Genomic DNA, 18,040 nt, shown 5'->3' on the forward strand with positions numbered 1-18,040 from the left:
AAAAAAAAAAAAAAAAAAAAAACAAAAACTACAACAAATTTTTGTTATTTTAAAAATTTTTTTAAAAAAAAAAAAAAAAAAAAAAAAAAAAACAAAAACTACAACAAATTTTTGTTATTTTAAAAATTTTTTTAAAAAAAAAAAAAAAAAAAAAAAAAGAGATCAAGCTCTTAAAAAATAAAAAAAGGAACCCAAACCACCCATTTCCCTCCATCCACATTTTAATGACGACCTGCAAGGGAATGAACATGACACTGACAACAAAATAAGGAGGAACAGATTGTGCTTGCAAAAATACAACCAATAAAAAAACGGGAGGTTAAGGTTACATTCCCCTCCGCAGGATCACCTGCCACCTACCTTTACTAGTGCAAAGAATCCCCTTTTCCGAACTAAAATGCTGCGTGAACCTTTTCATGACAGGTTTGCCTTAAGACGATGATTATTGCATGCCTTCGGAGGCAGACTGAGGTAAACAAATGGAGTGTTGTGTATGCCTAACATGAGTCTTCTTGAGTAACAATAGAATATTTTTTTCATAAATCATGTTACATAACTGTCATCAAGAAAGGGAACACACTGAACGAAAAGGACAACAGCACAAAGTATCTGATCACAGTCATCGTGATTTGTTAATGCACGCCATCTTAATAGCCAATATCCATATGAGAACCTTCACATTAATTAGCTGGCACTGGTATATAGACTGAATTTAGGCCGATAAAGAAGAACCCGCTTCAGAAAAACATTTGAAACAGCTGTTTTCTACCAATACTAGTGTACTATTTAGCTTAATAAAAAAAAAAAGACTGCTATCGAGCTATAAAGATCAGATCTTTTTGCTATAGAGGGAGTGTTTTGGTCAAACAATGAAAACACAGAAAAAACGGGATTCCTACCCGTTTTCCAGTTTGAAACTCAACACGATTCTTAAGATTTGCCCACAAATTGTATCGGATTCTGAACATTTAGCTAGTTGGATGCTGTAATCTGCATGTTGAATAAAAGCATGACACAGCACAATGCTGAACATGGTGATAAGTAAAGGGTTATTTCACCACTTTGAAATATTTCAAAATCTATAAGATGTAGACTGTAAAATCCTAAACTTAACACAAATTTTTAAAACATTTTTGATGCCCATCCTTTCGATTTTTAATTTTTTTCTTTATTATCTAGTTAAAGCTGCAGTAACTTTAATGAAAAAAAAGTGTATATATATATATTTTACACATTTGTTTAAACTGTCGAGCTCCTTTGCCTCCTTCCAGTGCTAACCAGAAACAATCATCCTCCATCCTCCAGCTAGCCTGTTATGAATGCTTGTGCTGCTTAGCATTGGTTAGCAGCTTGCTATAACAGCAGATAGTGGTTTCTACACCATTTAGTGAATATTCAGCAAATACGTAGGCTTGATTAACAGCGCTAAGACCCTCCTCCTGGCTCTGATTGGTTGTTTTTGAATGGGAGTCGTGCGTTTCTACAGATCACAATAAAAGCTCAGGCAGGAGATCTATTTTTTCCACAGATTATCCATCTCATATTGCAGCATCACCACATGGTGACAGTCTTAACAAATGTGTAAAAAACTTTTTTTCTTTTTTGAAATAAAAGTTGCATACTTTAGCTGTAAGAGAACAAGGAATAAAGCATGGAAGCGAAAATGTTCCCTTATTATCTACACCTGGAAAATAAGCAAATTTTATACGTTTTCAAAATTTTCCAGACCGTAAAGGAACCCTGTTATAATCTCACCATTAGAAAAACGATCTGGCTGGTCAGACCGGTTGAAGCAAAGCACTCAGAAATGGTTGATGACCAGAATAAGATGAACACTCAATTAAATGTTAGATGTGAACGCACCCAAAAGGATTCCTTAATTGGATTTAAATCACAAAGTTTCAAGTTTATGCAGTATACCTCTGTCAAAGGGCGACGCTAATCTAAAGTTTCATACCGTTTTCCTATAAAATATGAATAAAGGATTTTATAATATTGAAGGCACAGCATACTGAAAGATATGCAGGTTAAAGAAAACATAGCTGTGACGGTTAAACTCTTTGGAGTTTGGGCAGATGGCTTGGAGTGGTGCACAGTGCGTCGAGTCCAGCTGCGTGGCGGCTCATCGAGATCCAGTTCTGCCTGCCTCTTTAAGAAGGTCGGGGGACATCATCTTCATCTTCATCATCATCATCAGGCAGGATTTCACACTGATCAATTAAACAGAACAGATCTTTGGGGCAAAAGGAACCTGAAATGGGACACTAATCTGGCTCAGAGGTGAAAGAGTTTCCTGGTTGTGTTCAGCTCCTCCTGTTAGCATTAGCGTGGTCGAGCCTCTAAAACGGATGCTGCCTCGTTAATTCAGAGTAAACTAGTCCCTCCGCAGAGATGGCGTCCCCCAGCCCCACTGTCCGGAGGGGTCTCTTGCAGACCAGCACAGGCGTCAGGTGGAAGGTGACGTTCCCTCGCTGCCACACAGCGACGGGCTCCTCCGGCTTCAGCGAAAGTCGCTCCCGCGGCTCGAAGTGAGAGGTGAGGAACTCCAGTGGCGCCTTCAGCTCCACCTTGCTGACGTCCACGGTCCGCAGGCCGCAGGCCTGGCTGCTGGCCACCCGGGCTCCTGCCATCACTGCCGCTGCCTGGTTCCCCCAGTAGCCGTCCACTGTGGCTAAAATGTGATAGGCCAGAGTGTGGAAGTGGATACGGGTGAGGTCGGACTCCGACGACGGATCGGTGCGGCCGTGCCGCTCCAGGACCCAGGAGAGGATGTCGCCGACCCGCCCCACGTCGGGGACGCCCTTCCACGCGGGCACAGCGGCGTGCGGGCCATCCCCGGCCTGCGACAGGAAGAGCAGCTCCTGCTCGTTCAGGCCGATGGAGCTGACGATGGGCAAGACCTGCTAACAGGAAGAGACGCTGTAATTAAACGCATGGCGTTCCTCAGGGAGCCATCGAGCACGTCGATCTGTTCTCACAGACGGAATCCTTCGCTCACATGTACCTCCTGCATGAGCCGGCTCATGAAGTCTTTGTCGGTCATGCTGGCCAGCTCCAGGTGGATGGGAATGCCCTTTGGGATGTCAGCTATGGCTGCTACAGCCTGGGAAAGAAAACCAAAAAGGAGAAATCCAGAAATAGATCCAGAAAGTTTTCATTAGAAATCACCAGGACTTCCCCCGATGTATTACAAGCCTGGCGGGCTGCCAGGGTTATAGTACTGTTTTTTTAATACTGTTTTTTTCATAGTTGACAGATTGAAAAGGGAGTGAGGGGTGTGCTCCAATCGCTGCGTTTTTGTAACAAAAATTTTTTTTAAACAGAAAACAAAATGTGCCGCTGTTGGACTGCTCTAGCGCCCCTCCCACAGGGCATAGCAGGTTTTCCGGGGCAAACCCTGGAAATTACGCTGAGCTCTTTTGAGCAGCTGACCTCTTTCAGTCGCTGCCCCCACAGCTCCTTCCCCTGGCCCTCCATCATGTGGAACCCCGATAGGACGACCAGCTCCGGCTGGAACTCCTCCAGGCTCGCCACGAAGGTCTCCAGGGAGCTCATCTCCCCGTTGGACACGTCGTGAGAGAAGATGAAGCGGTTCGCTTGTGGCGCCTGAGTGGAGCCCCACTGTTCACCTGGAAGTAGAAAGCAAGGTAGTCAGTCTGCTAGTCACAGCACACACGCTACTGACAGCATTTTAGCTATCCTTAGCGTTGTTGTTAATTTTAGCTTCTATGATAATGTTTGGATACTGAATGGAGTAAGTCAATGATAGTCAACATGCTACAGACAGTCCACATGCTACTGGCAGCACTTTAGCTAACTTTAGCATTTTAGCTAAATTTAGTTAATACACTGTTGATTGCACATTAGACGGACTACGTTACTGAAGGTCACCATGCTACTGATGGCCATTATGCTTACGATAGAATTTAAGCTAAAATTAGTATTTTATATAATTTTAATACAAATGCTAACTTAACATACTGAATGACGTCATTCAGTCAACATGCTAGTGATAGCACACAGATGTTATTGACGTCAGTTTTGCTAGCTTTGGTATTTTAGCTAAATTTATGTTTTACACTTGTTTGCTTATTAACTGGAGTAAGTCAATGACAGTCAACATGCTATAGATGGTCCATATGCTACTGACAGCATTTTAGCTAACCCTGGACATTTTATGACCTGCAACAAAGAGAGACATAATTATCTGTTCTTTTAAGCTACTTAGGCTTTGAAACTCAAACTTGAAGCCTGCAGAACCTAAATCTGCATCAGAACCCGATTCAGGTCTTCATACCAATACACAGGCTTTGACATTTCTACTGAAATTTTCAGTTTTTTCCTCCACTTTACACTTATGCTGTTAGTATGTTCGTCTACTACATAAAATTATAATACAATACATTGCAGCTTGTAAAATTAAACACACTTTTTGCACATTCAAAAGTGTAGGGAATGTCTGCGTGGCACAGAGCTGCAGCTGCTTTTCCCTCTGTACCTGCTTTGTACTCCAGGATGAGGTGAAACTCATCTGCCTCCTGAAGAGACTCTGGAGGAACGACGATCTGCTCGTCCAGCATCTCGTGGAGTTTAGGGCCGACTGGCCCACACAACAAAACCTGAAGTATATAATAAACAATTATGGGTTTTCAATCTTCAGAACTCTGAATTACAGAAGATAACGTGATAAGGTAGCTAAAACTTTATTTTTTTTGCTATAGTTTTGCTCCAACAGTGACTAATGAATGGAATAAAAATGTAAGTAAAATGCATCACAGAGGCCATCTAGATTTGTTTATGCTTGCATACCATCAGATCTGGGTAGGTGGCGAATTTCTGACCGATGAGGGCAGCATTTCCTCCAACGTACAGCTGAAAAACAGACCAAAGTTACATTTCTGAAAAGGTAAAAAAGGAGTAAACCAAAGGAGGGGGATGAGAGGAATGGCCTTGCCTTTGCGCCGGGGTACTCTGCTGCTGCGCGAGCGATTCTCTGAAACACTTCCTTGTCGCTGAAGAATCGCTCTGCCGCTGCTCCGCGCTCCATGTAGTGGATGAAGGTTTCCCTCAGGTCATCTTTCGAGTGCAGGACTTCGTGATCCCGGCCGGCGCCAGGATCCACAGCCAGCGCCTGCAGCAGCCCCACGCCGCTGACGACCACGTCGACGCAGGCGTTCACCCTGAACGAGAGAACCAAAGTGGAAACGCGTCACTTCAGTCTGACGGCGGGACTCAGTGATCAAGAATAATCAGAAGAAAATGGATTTTGCTTATGTTGGGTACTGGAAGAAAATACAAAAATGCTAAACACATCCAATTAAGGCAGTTAATAAGGCAAGCAGTCCACGTTTTTAATCTTGCAACAATAAATTAAAGAGGGGAAAAAAAACCCCGGCATGTCCTGGGGTCATGTGATGCTTGTCGTCAAATATTTTATTCAGGGACAGAACCAGGCAGTTCCTGTAATAAACTCTGGTCTTTATTACAGGTGAACACACACTGACTGCTCAATGCTATCATACACCACCTTTACCAACACACACTTTAGATAAAAGGTCATCAAAGCTCCAGGTGCAGCATGTCCCACCCTCTGGAGGGCTGGGCCTTAGGCTCAGCCAATCACGTTCTGCCACCTGAAGCAGACTCAGGTGGGTTTTTTTAATTTTTTTAAGCAACAACACTGAATATTTTAAAGTTAGAGTCATCAGCTCCCCTGATGAAATCAGACAAAACTCCTCATATTTCCATGGAAACGGCCAGAATAAAAAACCGTTGGAACATATACTGCTTCCAAAATAACAGACTTAAATCTCCACAGAGTTTAATAAGTAGATTTTATTGATGTGCTGAATTGGAACAATAAAACTAACAAGCAACAAGGCGAAGAAAACACAAACTTCTTTTTTTCTTTTTTTTTGTTTCTGGTTTATCGACATCGGAAAAAAAAAATCTACATTTTTCCAAAACTTTAATCTTCAAAACCCAAACATTCAACGAACCGATAAAATCGATTTATCGCTCAGCGCTAGGGGCGACAATTTGACCTTTACTCTACACTACACGCGGTGTCATCCCTCACTTGTGCACCTGCTGTTTTCACCGAGATGTCCGAGCAGAAGCTGACTCATGATAACGCGTTCTGCCGCAGCCTCTCCACACACGCGCCGCGTGCCACAGAAGGGCTTGAGAAATGTCAGATTAAAGGAAAATCACTCAGACTCTGACCAGCTCCACAGATCAGCGTCACTCACCCCACTGCCACCTTGGTCCACTGCCTGCTTGGCAAAGCGATCAGAGCCTCCCAGGCGGCAGAGATGGCCCGCTCCAGGTCCTGGTTGCTCTGCGACGGCGTCTGGAGGTTGGGCAGGCCGATGTACTGGAGGATCTGCTCCGGCAGCTCCGGCCTGCCACCGTAGAAGTAGCCGACGGCCAAAGCCAGCAGGAGCGCTGCCGAAGCCTTCCTCCACATGGTGCTTCCCACACACTCCTGTGGCAACAGGAAGACTGTCAATTTCATGTCGGATTGTGGCTTTTTAAAAGTATAAATCACAGTGATTTCCTGCTTTGTTTAAATCTGATTGAGTTAAATATGATTGCCCGGTTTCTTCCCGACTCCAGGTCTGGATAAATATGTGGAATAAATGACTAATAGATGTTGACAGAGTCTCCCACTGGAGCTGTACATCTCTCCAGAGTTGGCTGCTTCTCTGATTAATGCCGTTTGCTCATTAATGTTCACTATACTTTGGAATGTCACAATAAATCCGTTTTGGTCTCAACCAGCAAGTTTTTGGTGAACAATTTTGTTTACAGAGACATCATAATTCATTTTATGTGTTGTTTCTATTGCTTATTTATTCTGGATATGTAAATTGTCTTCCAGTTCTAGTGTTAAATATTCATTAGAATTTAAAGTTTATTGATATTTGAAAATGTGTTTTTGCATCATTATGCTGTTACCCTTTTATTACTTGAAAATGGTCTCAAAGGAACAATATTATCGTTTATCGCAATAACCTCCGGGACAATTTATCATCCAGCAAAATTTATCATAATATTCCTGTATATAATAAACCACAGAGGACTGCAGAGCTAATGATAATTTCTGAGGACATCTGGCCAAATTAGTTTTTATTAAAGAGTATTGTGGAAAGGAGGTTGATGTAACAATAAGATTTCTTTAATTTGAGAAAATAGTTGAAGACAGAATCATTTTATCTTTACTTTATGCATTACATCGGATACATTTCCCTAAAAATCCGTTGATTTCAGTGGATGTAACATTACAAAATCTGAAAAAGTTCAAGCACCATGAATAATTCAAAAAGGTACTGAAATCAGCATTTAAAAATATGCATTAGTAGCTTGTTATTTTATCATCATTTCAAAGTAACAACTCTTTCTGAAAACCCCAACTGTGAGAGGGCTTTACGCATCGATCTAAACATTGACAACAAGCTAAGCATCAGTAAGGTTGATACTTTTGTTGGCATGAAATGAAAATTAAAATAATTCCAGGGATACAATCTGACACACCACCACACAATGGAGTAATTTAATCCAACAGACAAAAAAAACAGCTAAATAAGAAGCTGGTTTGAACACACCCACTAACATGAACCTGACTTTTTTCTCCAAGGGATTATTAGCGCAACACTCCGATTAGAGGAAGTTCAAATTGTAGTCCATTTCCAGCGAGTAATCATGTTTTTTATGAGTTGAAAGCTGACACCGGTAGTGTTTTGAACAGCATCGCCGTCCAGAACATTAAGAACCAGCATACTGAGCACGTAAGAAGCGGTAAAGTTACTGCTAACGTGGACACGCTAGCTGGATCTTTGAACTCAGTTAGCAAATCCGACACCAGCAAGCCGCTTCGACCCGGTGTTAAACCAATTAAGAAACAACCACGGCAACTAAACACTTTGGCAAACTATCTAACTTATAGCTTTTGTAATTGCAGGAGAGAGTAACGCTGTTGGTTAGTTATGGTAGCGGGACATACCAGGCAGCAATGTGCAGGTTTGTTAGCCAGGAAGAAGGTCCAGTTTCCTGGTTCAATCACAGGAAGAACATTCAGTCAGTTTAATTCCGCGACTGGTAGTGAGCTAAGAAGGAGAAGCTAGAGTCGGCACAATTCATTCAAGAAGATTTAGCTGGGAGTGACAGGAGCGGCTCAGACACAGCCAGCACTCCAACCAGCAGCCGCTTCGAATCAGCGACACGCGCATGCGCCAAGAGCCTTTCCAGGGTAAATGCTGCGGCGTTCGCGTAGTGTCAGAAATAGCAGGAACCTCAAAGCGAAGTATGAAAAGAAATAAAAATACCTGCTCAACTTTCATGCTTAAAGTCATATGTTTTCGGAATGACCATACGTCAGATATTTCTCTCTCTCTCTCTCTCTCTCTCTCTCTATATATATATATATATATATATATATATCAAAACAAAAAGTCTCTGTTAGCTTTGTGTTATAACTCCATACATTTTATACAATTTGTAACCGAGTGCCAATGACTGGATTTGAACATAACAGAGTTCAATACTGATTTGAACTCCAGCGAGAAATACAGCTAATGCCAAATTAAGGTTTGCCACAAACCACGGAGAAAACACGGTAAATATTTCAAACAAGGGGCTCATAATGGTCATTTCTGGTCAATTATACTATGTGGGACAGAAAAAACACATTTGTATTTGCATCTCAGCTCCAACTCAGCTGACTGAAATAGTCCAAACCTTCTTAACATGCCATAATGTAAAAAAAAAAATCAAAACAAAAAACAAACAAAAAAAAGAACAATGCCACATAAAGCCCTATTGACATTTTTGTTGTTTTTTATTAGAAAATGTAGGAAAGGTTTGTGTCTGCTCCAAAGTAAATTATTTTATCCCCTCAGCTCAGGTCAAATTACTATTCACAAAAAGCAGAAGAGTCAACTAGTCATGAATCATCATAGCAAAGGCAAAAAATTTCTCTTACTCTTCCTTCAGCTGAGCAAGCGCCTTCCGCCTAACCTGCATGTTGGCACTCGTCTTCCACCAGAAGGAAGAAGCGAAAATGAAAAGTTTAAAAGTGGTGGGAAAAAACACAAGTTGGGACCTTTTTGAATGATTTATTAAAACTTCAATGTGAAATATAAATCATGCAAATAATAAAAAATTACAAAAGACAAAGATTTAATTTTAAAAACAGTTGCCACATTGCATCTATTAAAAACAGCATGACATTTGCTGTAGGTTTTGTTGCCCCACACACCAGCTTTGTTGGGTCAAGTGCTTGATTGGGACAACTGTACACCAAAACATCTTTAAAATAACGAGACCGTAAAGTACAAGTAAAAACACGCGGCTCATGTCCCGGCTTCGCTGCCTTGAATCCTCAATTCTGAAATTTGTCTCACTGGATACAAATTGCATTTCCATTTCACAGCTGCATGTCGATAAAGTAAAAGTGCATTGAAAAGTTTGATGCATTTCAGTAATTTAGCTCAGAAACTGAAACTCGTGTCATGGGAAAACGTGGATGTTTGTTGTGCAATTCTAAGGAGAAATGCTGCAGTGTTGTTGCCCGGGTAACCTTATTTAAGCCTGTTTGGAGATTAAAGCTTACACCGAATGAAAACACACAATTTTGTATTTCAAAATAATGTGATTACATAAAACTTGTAAAAAAAAAAAAAAAACTAGTACAGAACTAACATTACGTTTACATTATGGCTGTCTCGATCACAGTAAAGACTCCCAACTTGACAGTTGTCCAGCAGACAGTCGTTAAAATGCTTTATTAATGGAAAAAGCATATTAATGGAAAGTTCAGTGGAAGGAAAAAAAGGTGAAATGGAATATTGACGGCGCCTAGCTCAATTGTTGCGTTGTTTTGATTCTGTGACACAGTTTGTGTGAAAAGAGCCGTTACATTTTACCATACATCAGTCAATCCAACAAAAGTAAGAAATAAGAATCTTCTAGAAAAAGCCTCTCGTTTTCAAAAATCAAGTTCACTGTCTGGAAGAAGACCTGATTTGATTTAAGCTTTTGTGTGCATATTATTCAGGTCTTCAGAGAAACTGAATTTGATTCAAGTCACAATGACCAAAATGAACTTGAACTGTCATGAATTTCTTCTCCTGAGTCAAATGAACCATTCTACGATACTGTAATTGGTCGAAATGTAGCCATATTTCTGTGCATTTCTTCTTTGGGCCATGCTGCCTGTCAGGCGTCGGGGTCAGGGAGAATAGAGGCGCTGAAGCTGACCCGGATGTCCCGGGGGTAGAAACCCTGCAGAACTCCGTCCACCACCATGTCCGGGAGGCCTGCGAGAAAGAGGGCAGGGTTTGTTTCACCTGAACACAGACCGTCGCTCTGACATGTCGACTCAAAGCTACCTGATGAGCTGCCGGGCAGATAAGGATCCTGGAAGAAGCCCAGAACCCGTTGCTGTGGTAACTGGTAACTGTGGAAACGAAAAGCAGAAATGTAAGTAATCGATTCAGTGAAACAGTAACCTTCACGTGCCATATTGAAACTGAAGGCAGTAGTAGGGCTCGGAGAGAAATCAGTTTTATTTATTCATTGAATTATTTTGTCTTTAAAGATTTATGTTTTGAAAGAACATTTTTTTTAAATTTCATTCCCCCCCCTACTCCAATAATGAACTCTTTGGGTTCTCATAGTTCAGAGTGATGTCAGCAAACCCAGAGCGGCCATCTTGTTTCACAGCTTCTATTTACTTAAACTGTACAACAAAAGGGTCAAGATACAATGTTGTTTTTTTTTATTACGAGAATAAAGTCATAATAGTACAAAAATAAACTCATATTAACAGAAAAGAGTTGTAATTTTATGAGTACTACAAAATATTTAAATGTGGAAAGTTAAGCATCTTGTGAAATTAGACTGATATAAATTTTACAGGTAGTACTCAACACTTAATCGCGATACTTAATCTTTTAAAACATCACCATTAAATTATCAGCATCAAGATTTTGAAACAATTTTGTTGTTTCAAAGAAGGAGCAACACAAACTAAGGCGGTCATGTCGAATCCTGATAAGTGAGATTTTTTCTCCTTTAAACAACTTTTCTTGTCATTTTAAGACAGTTTTCTCGTAAAATTGCATATTTTTTCCACTACATTTCTCGCAATTACACAAAAATTCTCGTAGTTACGTTTACGTTGCACAACTCAGAATATTGATGAATGAAATAAAAATATTATAAAAAAAAATAAATAAAGCTGGAAAATCAGATTTTAATTTTAAGCCATGTTGCCCATGCTTGGCGAGTAGAGGCGTGTCCAGCTTCATCTTTAAACAGTCGTGACATACCAGTGTTGATGCTTACGCAAATATAAAAATCTGACTACGCTTCCAGGGGCAGCAGTGTTCTGCCTTATGAGACGCAGTTTGGTGTTGAAAGCATCAGATCAGCGGAGCGGCTCCTAAGTGTGTCACGGTCTCTGGTTTGAGCCGCGCCGCGTCATCAAATGACCGGGAAGCGGGGTAGCCACGACGACGGCCCCGGAGCCGCATTCCATCTGCGCTCTGAACTACAAACGCTTTCAGGACATTCCTGGTCTCCTGATGCCACGGACACGAGGTAAACATCTTCTGCCTCCGTTTGCATTCAAAGCAAACAGGACGCATGCTGGCGGCCGCCTCGGTGCCTAAAACACTCTATAAACATAAGAGTTTTATTACATTTTGGAAAAATGATGGAAAAAGTTTATTTTAATGATTCCCATCACTGGGAGTCCGTTATCAAAAAAAGGTTGCTTCAGTCCAACAGTTTACCTCTCACCAGCAAATAATAATTGTAAATAAATGACTGATACTGACTGCTACTCTCCTGGAACCAGCAAGTTATAAAAAATGATCAATATCAGCATCATGGCTGAAAAGTACAGATTTTATTTTAGCCAGGGGGCGGCGCTGCCTCTTTCTCTTCCGTACATGTGGCAAATCTGGTCAGAATTACGCCTGACACAATAAATCAGTTAACCGCATGTTAAGTTAAAATGGTATCAATAATTTCCACTTGCAGAATTTATTGTTTTTTCCTTTTCTGTTTCTCTCTTTTTTCTTTTCTTTTTTTTTTTTTTAACCAAAAACCAGATCACTAAAGTCTTCAGTCTTGTGTTTTGGCCTCAACTTGCTTTTTTGTTTTAAAGGACAATTTAATTTTGTTTACAGAGACTTCATAATTCATTTTATTTGTTCTTTTGTTTATTTATTTTGGATATTTAAAATGTCTTCTAGTTCCAGTGTTAAATGTTAGTTATGTTTTAAGTTAATTGATCTTTGAGAATATGTGATTTACCATTATATTACCTAAAAATTGTCTCAAAGCAACAATATTATAGTTTATCACAATAACTTCTGGGACAATTTGTTACAGTGACAGTTCTAGGAAGAATCAAAGTAAATTTCAGTCCACAAAGTCTGAGTTTTTTTACACATCAGACTCAAACTGATATTAATGCTTCATAGGCCTCGTTTTGCATTTTGGAGCTTTTTTCTCTGTATTCGGGTCAAGAAGCAGAAAAATTTCAGCTGAGTGACCACGTTTAAATGTGTGTTAACTGATAAACTATTTAAAGTGATCGTCATTTATCTTTTTCTCCCTTTTTGTCCGATTGTTCTTAAAGTAAAAACTTACTTGTATTCCTGACTGTCCAGTTCATCCAGTGACCTAAAAACAGAATATTAAAATATTAGATATTACATTCATGTGGAACGGTTTCATTTTGCTTTTAAACAGACGCAGTTTTCCACAAACAGCAACGACTCGATCTGAGCCGTCACTGCTGCTCTGGGGGGGACGCCGTGAAGAATGTTTCTCAAGTTTTATCATGTTGCCGCATTGCCCCCAATCTGAAAATAGAGGCAACAAATATAGCAACGCATGCAGCATCGCCGGCCGGCCGGCTCCCGGAGGAGAGCAGGCTGCTGGACTCACTCGACGCTGCTGATCTTGTTCCCTGTGTGGAAGTGCTTCACGTGGAGGAAGTCCAGCAGCACCTGAGGCACGTCTTCGTTTTGGTAGATAATGTCCTTATGCGGAGAGAAAAACATACGACGGCGCGTCAGGCCCGAGAGAGAGGAGCAAATTTCTGCCAGAAAAACGCTGAAATTTTGAGGTTAACCTCAGAAATGTTCTAGAAGAAACTTGGATACTTCAAAGTTTGAAAAATTGACAATTTTCTACTTTTCAAGCTCAGAAATTTCTAAGTAATTGTAGAAATTTTCTGAGATTGAGCTAAAAAATTCGGATCTTTTTCTCGCAAATTTTCAACTTTTGAAACTCAGAAGTTTCCATGTTTTTTCTATCTAATTTCTGAGTGTAGGCTCAAAATTAGATTCCTTTTTCCTACAAAATTTCAATGTTTGAAACTTAGAATTTTTAAAAATTTTTGTAGAAAATTTCTGAGATTATTTTTTTTTTGGCAGAAATGTACTTTTTTTATATACATTTGCCCTAATATGCCATCATATAAACAAGAGATGGTGTTCACATAAACAGGACTTTATTATTACTATTATTATATGAAACCTCTGCTTCTTACCTGGATGTAATCTTCCAGCTCCTGCCGCCTCTGCTCCAGAGGTTTGGTCCTCAGATGGGGGTTCCTTTTGCTCGGAAAATCCGGAGTCTGGATGATCTTCTTAAGCTGCCAGCATCACAATAACACGTACATACACGCAAAAATCATTTTATTTTATGGTTTCAGAAGCCCTAATGTGTTTCAAATCATTTTAAGGATTTTAAACATTGAAAGATACTGACCACAGACAAAAACAAAATGAAACCCTCCAAGAGATTTAAGAAAGCAGGACAAAGGAAGTCTGATATTAACACATACCTTCCTATGGAGCGTCTGGAATTCACTGTTTCTTCTGAGGACATAATGTTTCCTCTCGTTAAACAAGACTTCAACTCTGAAAAGCTGGAAAAAAAAGAAGATAAAAAAAGAAAATAGAAAAATAATCAAAAATCAAACTTCTTCACAAAATTGTAACTCTTCCAAGATAGATTAGTCAGAAGAAAAGAAAATGTAAATTAGGAAATAAATGATTTGCTCATGCTAAGTTACACCAGGGAGAGAACTAGAACATGTAGGATGCCAGCCCTCCAGGACCCACTTTGGGCTCCAATGTTATAATCGATCTTTTTTAGCAGATCGTCAGTGCAAAAACAATCAACTCGCCTTTCCAGCAGGAGGCGGTAAAGAGCTTCAGACATTTTTCCCAGGATAGTTGCAGCACATGCTTTTCTTTCTGCTGCAATAAGTAACAATACTTTAAATAAATCAGAACGGAGTTTGCAAATATTTGAACCGACCTGTTAGACTTTACCAGACATCAGAACTGAACAGCAGATATGCAAGAAAACAACAACAAAAAACATTTAGTGAGCCCTTCCAAGAGAAAAAAAAAAATCAATAAATGTTGAACTTTGCTTTTGTTTCAATAAATAAGAAGATAAAAGCAGGGCGAGTCGCTCATGTTCTGCACCACAGGCCGTCTGATTCACAGTGAGCCAAATTCCTCACTCTGGTGCCTCTGTTAGCTTTTCTGCCATGCAGCTCTGAATGTGGCACGGTGATCATAGTAGCCTTCAGTGTGCTAGAAAGCACATATGTTCCTTTTAGCCATTCTTTTTTATCTACTCAGGTTCTGCTTCAGTTTCAGCACAAAATAAGACTTTTGTAGAGCAGCCTTGAAGCTGCAGCGGTTTCTAACTGTGCTGCATGATGGCTCTGTTTTCACAGGCCTGCTGGTTCACCAAGAGCAGTGCAGCAAAGAATTTGGTTCCTGTCCACAGCAGGCAGCTGGGAGCGAGAAACAAACATTTCCTTCCGATACCAGGTTTTAGTTGGAATGATTTTGTTGCATAGTTGTTTTTCTGTAATACTATTCTGTAGTGTGAAACTGAATGCGTCACATTTTAGAAAACAAACAATAATTACCGTATGCTGATTTTCTCTGTAAGTTTTGAAATTCTAAGTTTAAATACGTGTCGGAAACGAATCAGCAGGTTCTGTTAAAATCAGGTACTAGCTACAATGTTGAGGTAACATTTTATGAATTTACCCTTTGCATAACCCTAGTGTCTATTGCCATTATCGTATCGATTATCACAATAAACGATACTTTTCACTGTTGTCACGATACATTCTGATGAATGACATTTAAAACCACCAGAACTGTCCGTTTTGTTGGGATTATTTTTTTCACCGTTTATTTAATGAGAGTATTGAAAAATACCAATACATTTGTAATTATAATTAAATGCTGTTACTGTGTACAGTTTAGTGATACTAATCTCACTTCTTTATGTTATCGGTGTCCTAAAGAAGCAAATGAGTTTGTTTGTCAAGAGTGATATTTGAGCTTATGTATGTTTGCAGCCACATCCTAAAACAGTAGTAATAAATATTTCTTATCGTCACTTATGATCGATATTGCAATAATACCACAAAATATCGCAATATAAATAAATCCATATCGCCCACTGCACTCTCTTTTAGTCCTTTAGGTCCCTGATGAGACAGTGGGACAGTGATTCAAGTTCCTAACTGGTTTAACTGGTCCTGAATGTCAACGCAGGGATAAAATAACATTCATATAAAATAGGCTGCATCATATTTTAGGGCAGCATGAACAATGATTTTTGTAAGTGGATTATCCGCCAGTTCCCCAAACCTGTTCAATGATCAACAATTGAGCATTACCAAAGAGAGTAAATACAAGTATTGTTGTGTGTTAGGATTTACAGTATGAATACGTCTGTTACGCATGTTAGTTTCTCCCACCCTTGTTGGTTTGGAACCCACAGAAACATTCAGGCTTGTAAATATAATCACAAAAATATATAGAAATAAGCTCAGAAGCATAAAACGTCACACATTTTTTAAAGACGATGCAAACGAAGGCTTTTTATTATCAATTAAGCAAAATGACCAACTACAAATAAAAATGGTTTCACAATTTACATTGTTAGCCGCAACACAAAGCATAGGTCACAAAGAGTTTTAGATTTTCTTTAAAATTATAGTAAACAGGACAACATCTAGACACTGATTTTTGCTCAAAAGTATCTTTTCTGCACCTAAATCTGCTTCAATTAATTTAATAAAACTAAGCTAAAAACAGCAAACATTTTTAAAGACAAACTATCCCAAATCAACTTCTATTATTTGGGACTAATCCTTTTAATATTAGTGAAATTAAAAAGACACAAACCTTTTAAGTTCTAGATTTTCAGTTATTTACATATTACTGTCTCCACAAAAAATCTATTTGATTAGTTTTAAATATTTGCTTAGTTTGTTGTTGAGCTGCTTTAAATAAAATAAAACAAATCACAGCAAAATGTTTCCAAAAATATATAAATTTAGCACGCGAGTCCTTTACACTTGACGGTTTTGACTCGCGCGAGAAAAGTTTGTACCCGCTGTGAATTGAATCGCCTCTTCTTACAGGTAAGACTCACCTGGCCCCCGTGCGGCTTCATTCTTCGGCACAGAATAGCAATTAGTGCGAAATTACACGCCGAGGAAGCGCGTGTTCGTCTGTGAGCGTTTTCAAACTTTCCCAATAAGTTTGAAAACGTTTAAAGTTGAATTTAGGAAATTTGGACCGCGCTCACCTTCTTCGTCTTGCCAGACTCGTCCACCTCCCTCTCCAGCGACGGTATCGACACCTCAATCATGTGGGAAAGTTCCTCCAGCACCATCCGCTTCGACTTTCCGTCTCCGTTTGACTTTTTCCGTGGCTGGAAAAACTTCAGGCGAAGAAACAGCAGCTTTGACGTGCGTGTGTCAGCTCAGGTTAGGTGGAGGAAAGCGTCTGTGTTTTCTTTTCCGGTAGGTTTGCTCCTGTGTGCTCCACCTACTCACTAATTGGACAAACCCCGACAGGACATTAAAGGTGCAGTCCGGGTTTTTGAAGGCACACAGCTTTGGTTGTAAGAGAGAGCTAGGCAGCAGTAAAATGGGAAGCTGCTGTATGTAGCCCATGTAAGCTTGTATGCTGAGTGTTTTTTTTTTTTTTTTAAGTTTCATTCCCAATAAGTTATATGGAAGTCCAAAGTGTGGCCGCAGGGCCATTTGCTGCCTCTGAATGATTGTATGCGGCCCTTGACAACAATTCAGGCATGGGATAAATTTGTTTTGCCAAGCCAGATACAGTACTTGGGCTAGGCTAGCACACACACACACACACACACAAAAATTATTACTAGAATAAAGTCAAAGTATTATGAAAATTTAGTTGTGCAACTGTAAGTCAAAAATAATATGGCTTTAATATGAGAAGACTGATTTAAAAATGCAAGAAAAAAGATGTAATATTGCCGCAATAAGGTTGTCATACTAAAAGAGTAAAGTAGTAATTTTATGGTGACTCTAACATAAAAAATAATAATATAGGAAGGTCTTCGTCTTTTGAAGTTATACTTTGGCATCAGTTTTACAAATAGGACATGATATTTTAAGACATCAGCATCAAATTATCGTCAGTTGCAGGACTTTCAGAGCTTTGGTCTTATTCAAACACCTTCTAGTCATTTTACAACTTTCTTCTGGTAATTTTGTGTGTTTATTATACTACTAATTCTTGTTATTAAACAAACAAACAAACAAAAGACTCTTACTCTTGCCCTAACTCAGAGGTTCCCAAACTGTGGGGCGCGCCCCCTAGGGGGGCCGCGGGAAGCCGTCTGGATGAAAAAACAAAACAAAACATGAACACTGTATGCGCTGGGTTTTTACCTTAGAATCCCCAACTCTGTTATTCCTATGTCAATTTGATACAGTAGAGGCTTCCACACCTCCCATATTTGTGTCCTCTGTTACTTTTATCAGCAATTAAAACTGTTTAATCCGTTGTTAACATGTTGTAACCTGTTTTTCCGAGCCGCCTTTAAACGCAACATGAGCGCTACGACGCTCGCGCTGGGTTTACACCTGTGAAGGAGACCTGCTGCTGCTGTGCGGAGGTTTGTGTTAGAATCACGGTGTTCTGTCAGATCA

The 18,040-nt window shown here is 39.8% G+C and overlaps 2 protein-coding genes across 3 annotated transcripts; both read right to left on the minus strand.

Moving 5' to 3' along the window:
* Positions 1-207: 207 nt before the first annotated feature.
* Positions 208-8,320, minus strand: adpgk (ADP-dependent glucokinase). 2 transcript variants are annotated; one of them, XM_015021414.1, is made up of 8 exons: positions 8,006-8,320; positions 6,252-6,487; positions 4,955-5,180; positions 4,810-4,872; positions 4,499-4,619; positions 3,433-3,629; positions 3,005-3,103; positions 208-2,903 (listed from the first exon to the last, which is right to left on the minus strand). In XM_015021414.1, exons 2-8 carry the CDS (start codon positions 6,467-6,469, stop codon positions 2,340-2,342), a joined length of 1,488 nt encoding a protein of 495 aa, XP_014876900.1. In that variant the 5' UTR covers positions 6,470-6,487; positions 8,006-8,320; the 3' UTR covers positions 208-2,339. The 2 variants fall into 2 exon arrangements, with proteins under 2 accessions (XP_014876900.1, XP_014876901.1); XM_015021415.1 differs by having other exon boundaries at positions 208-2,900; positions 8,006-8,319.
* Positions 8,321-10,029: 1,709 nt separating this feature from the next.
* Positions 10,030-17,042, minus strand: snx22 (sorting nexin 22). Its single transcript, XM_015021418.1, has 7 exons — positions 16,657-17,042; positions 13,868-13,951; positions 13,571-13,675; positions 12,964-13,058; positions 12,664-12,696; positions 10,392-10,459; positions 10,030-10,319 (listed from the first exon to the last, which is right to left on the minus strand). Exons 1-7 carry the CDS (start codon positions 16,741-16,743, stop codon positions 10,219-10,221), a joined length of 573 nt encoding a protein of 190 aa, XP_014876904.1. The 5' UTR covers positions 16,744-17,042; the 3' UTR covers positions 10,030-10,218.
* Positions 17,043-18,040: the final 998 nt, after the last annotated feature.

This window comes from Poecilia latipinna, unplaced genomic scaffold (assembly GCF_001443285.1).
Source record: "Poecilia latipinna isolate Pla-1442-1.1 unplaced genomic scaffold, P_latipinna-1.0 Scaffold2777, whole genome shotgun sequence".
In the NCBI taxonomy this organism is placed as follows: domain Eukaryota; kingdom Metazoa; phylum Chordata; class Actinopteri; order Cyprinodontiformes; family Poeciliidae; genus Poecilia; species Poecilia latipinna.

What these genes read in the sequence shown, in the direction of transcription:
- adpgk (XM_015021414.1), bottom strand. Translation starts at nt 6,469, where the DNA reads ATGTGGAGGAAGGCTTCGGCAGCGCTCCTGCTGGCTTTGGCCGTCGGC. An exon ending in CATCCTGGAGTACAAAGCAG is followed by an intron (nt 3,630 to 4,498) that starts GTACAGAGGGAA and finishes TTCTACTTCCAG; the next exon opens with GTGAACAGTGGGGCTCCACT. An exon ending in GGGGGCAGCGACTGAAAGAG is followed by an intron (nt 3,104 to 3,432) that starts GTCAGCTGCTCA and finishes TTTCTTTCCCAG; the next exon opens with GCTGTAGCAGCCATAGCTGA.
- snx22 (XM_015021418.1), bottom strand. Translation starts at nt 16,743, where the DNA reads ATGGTGCTGGAGGAACTTTCCCACATGATTGAGGTGTCGATACCGTCG. An exon ending in AGTCTGGCAAGACGAAGAAG is followed by an intron (nt 13,952 to 16,656) that starts GTGAGCGCGGTC and finishes TTTTTTTTCCAG; the next exon opens with CTTTTCAGAGTTGAAGTCTT. An exon ending in CTGGACAGTCAGGAATACAA is followed by an intron (nt 10,460 to 12,663) that starts GTAAGTTTTTAC and finishes TCGTTTCCACAG; the next exon opens with TTACCAGTTACCACAGCAAC.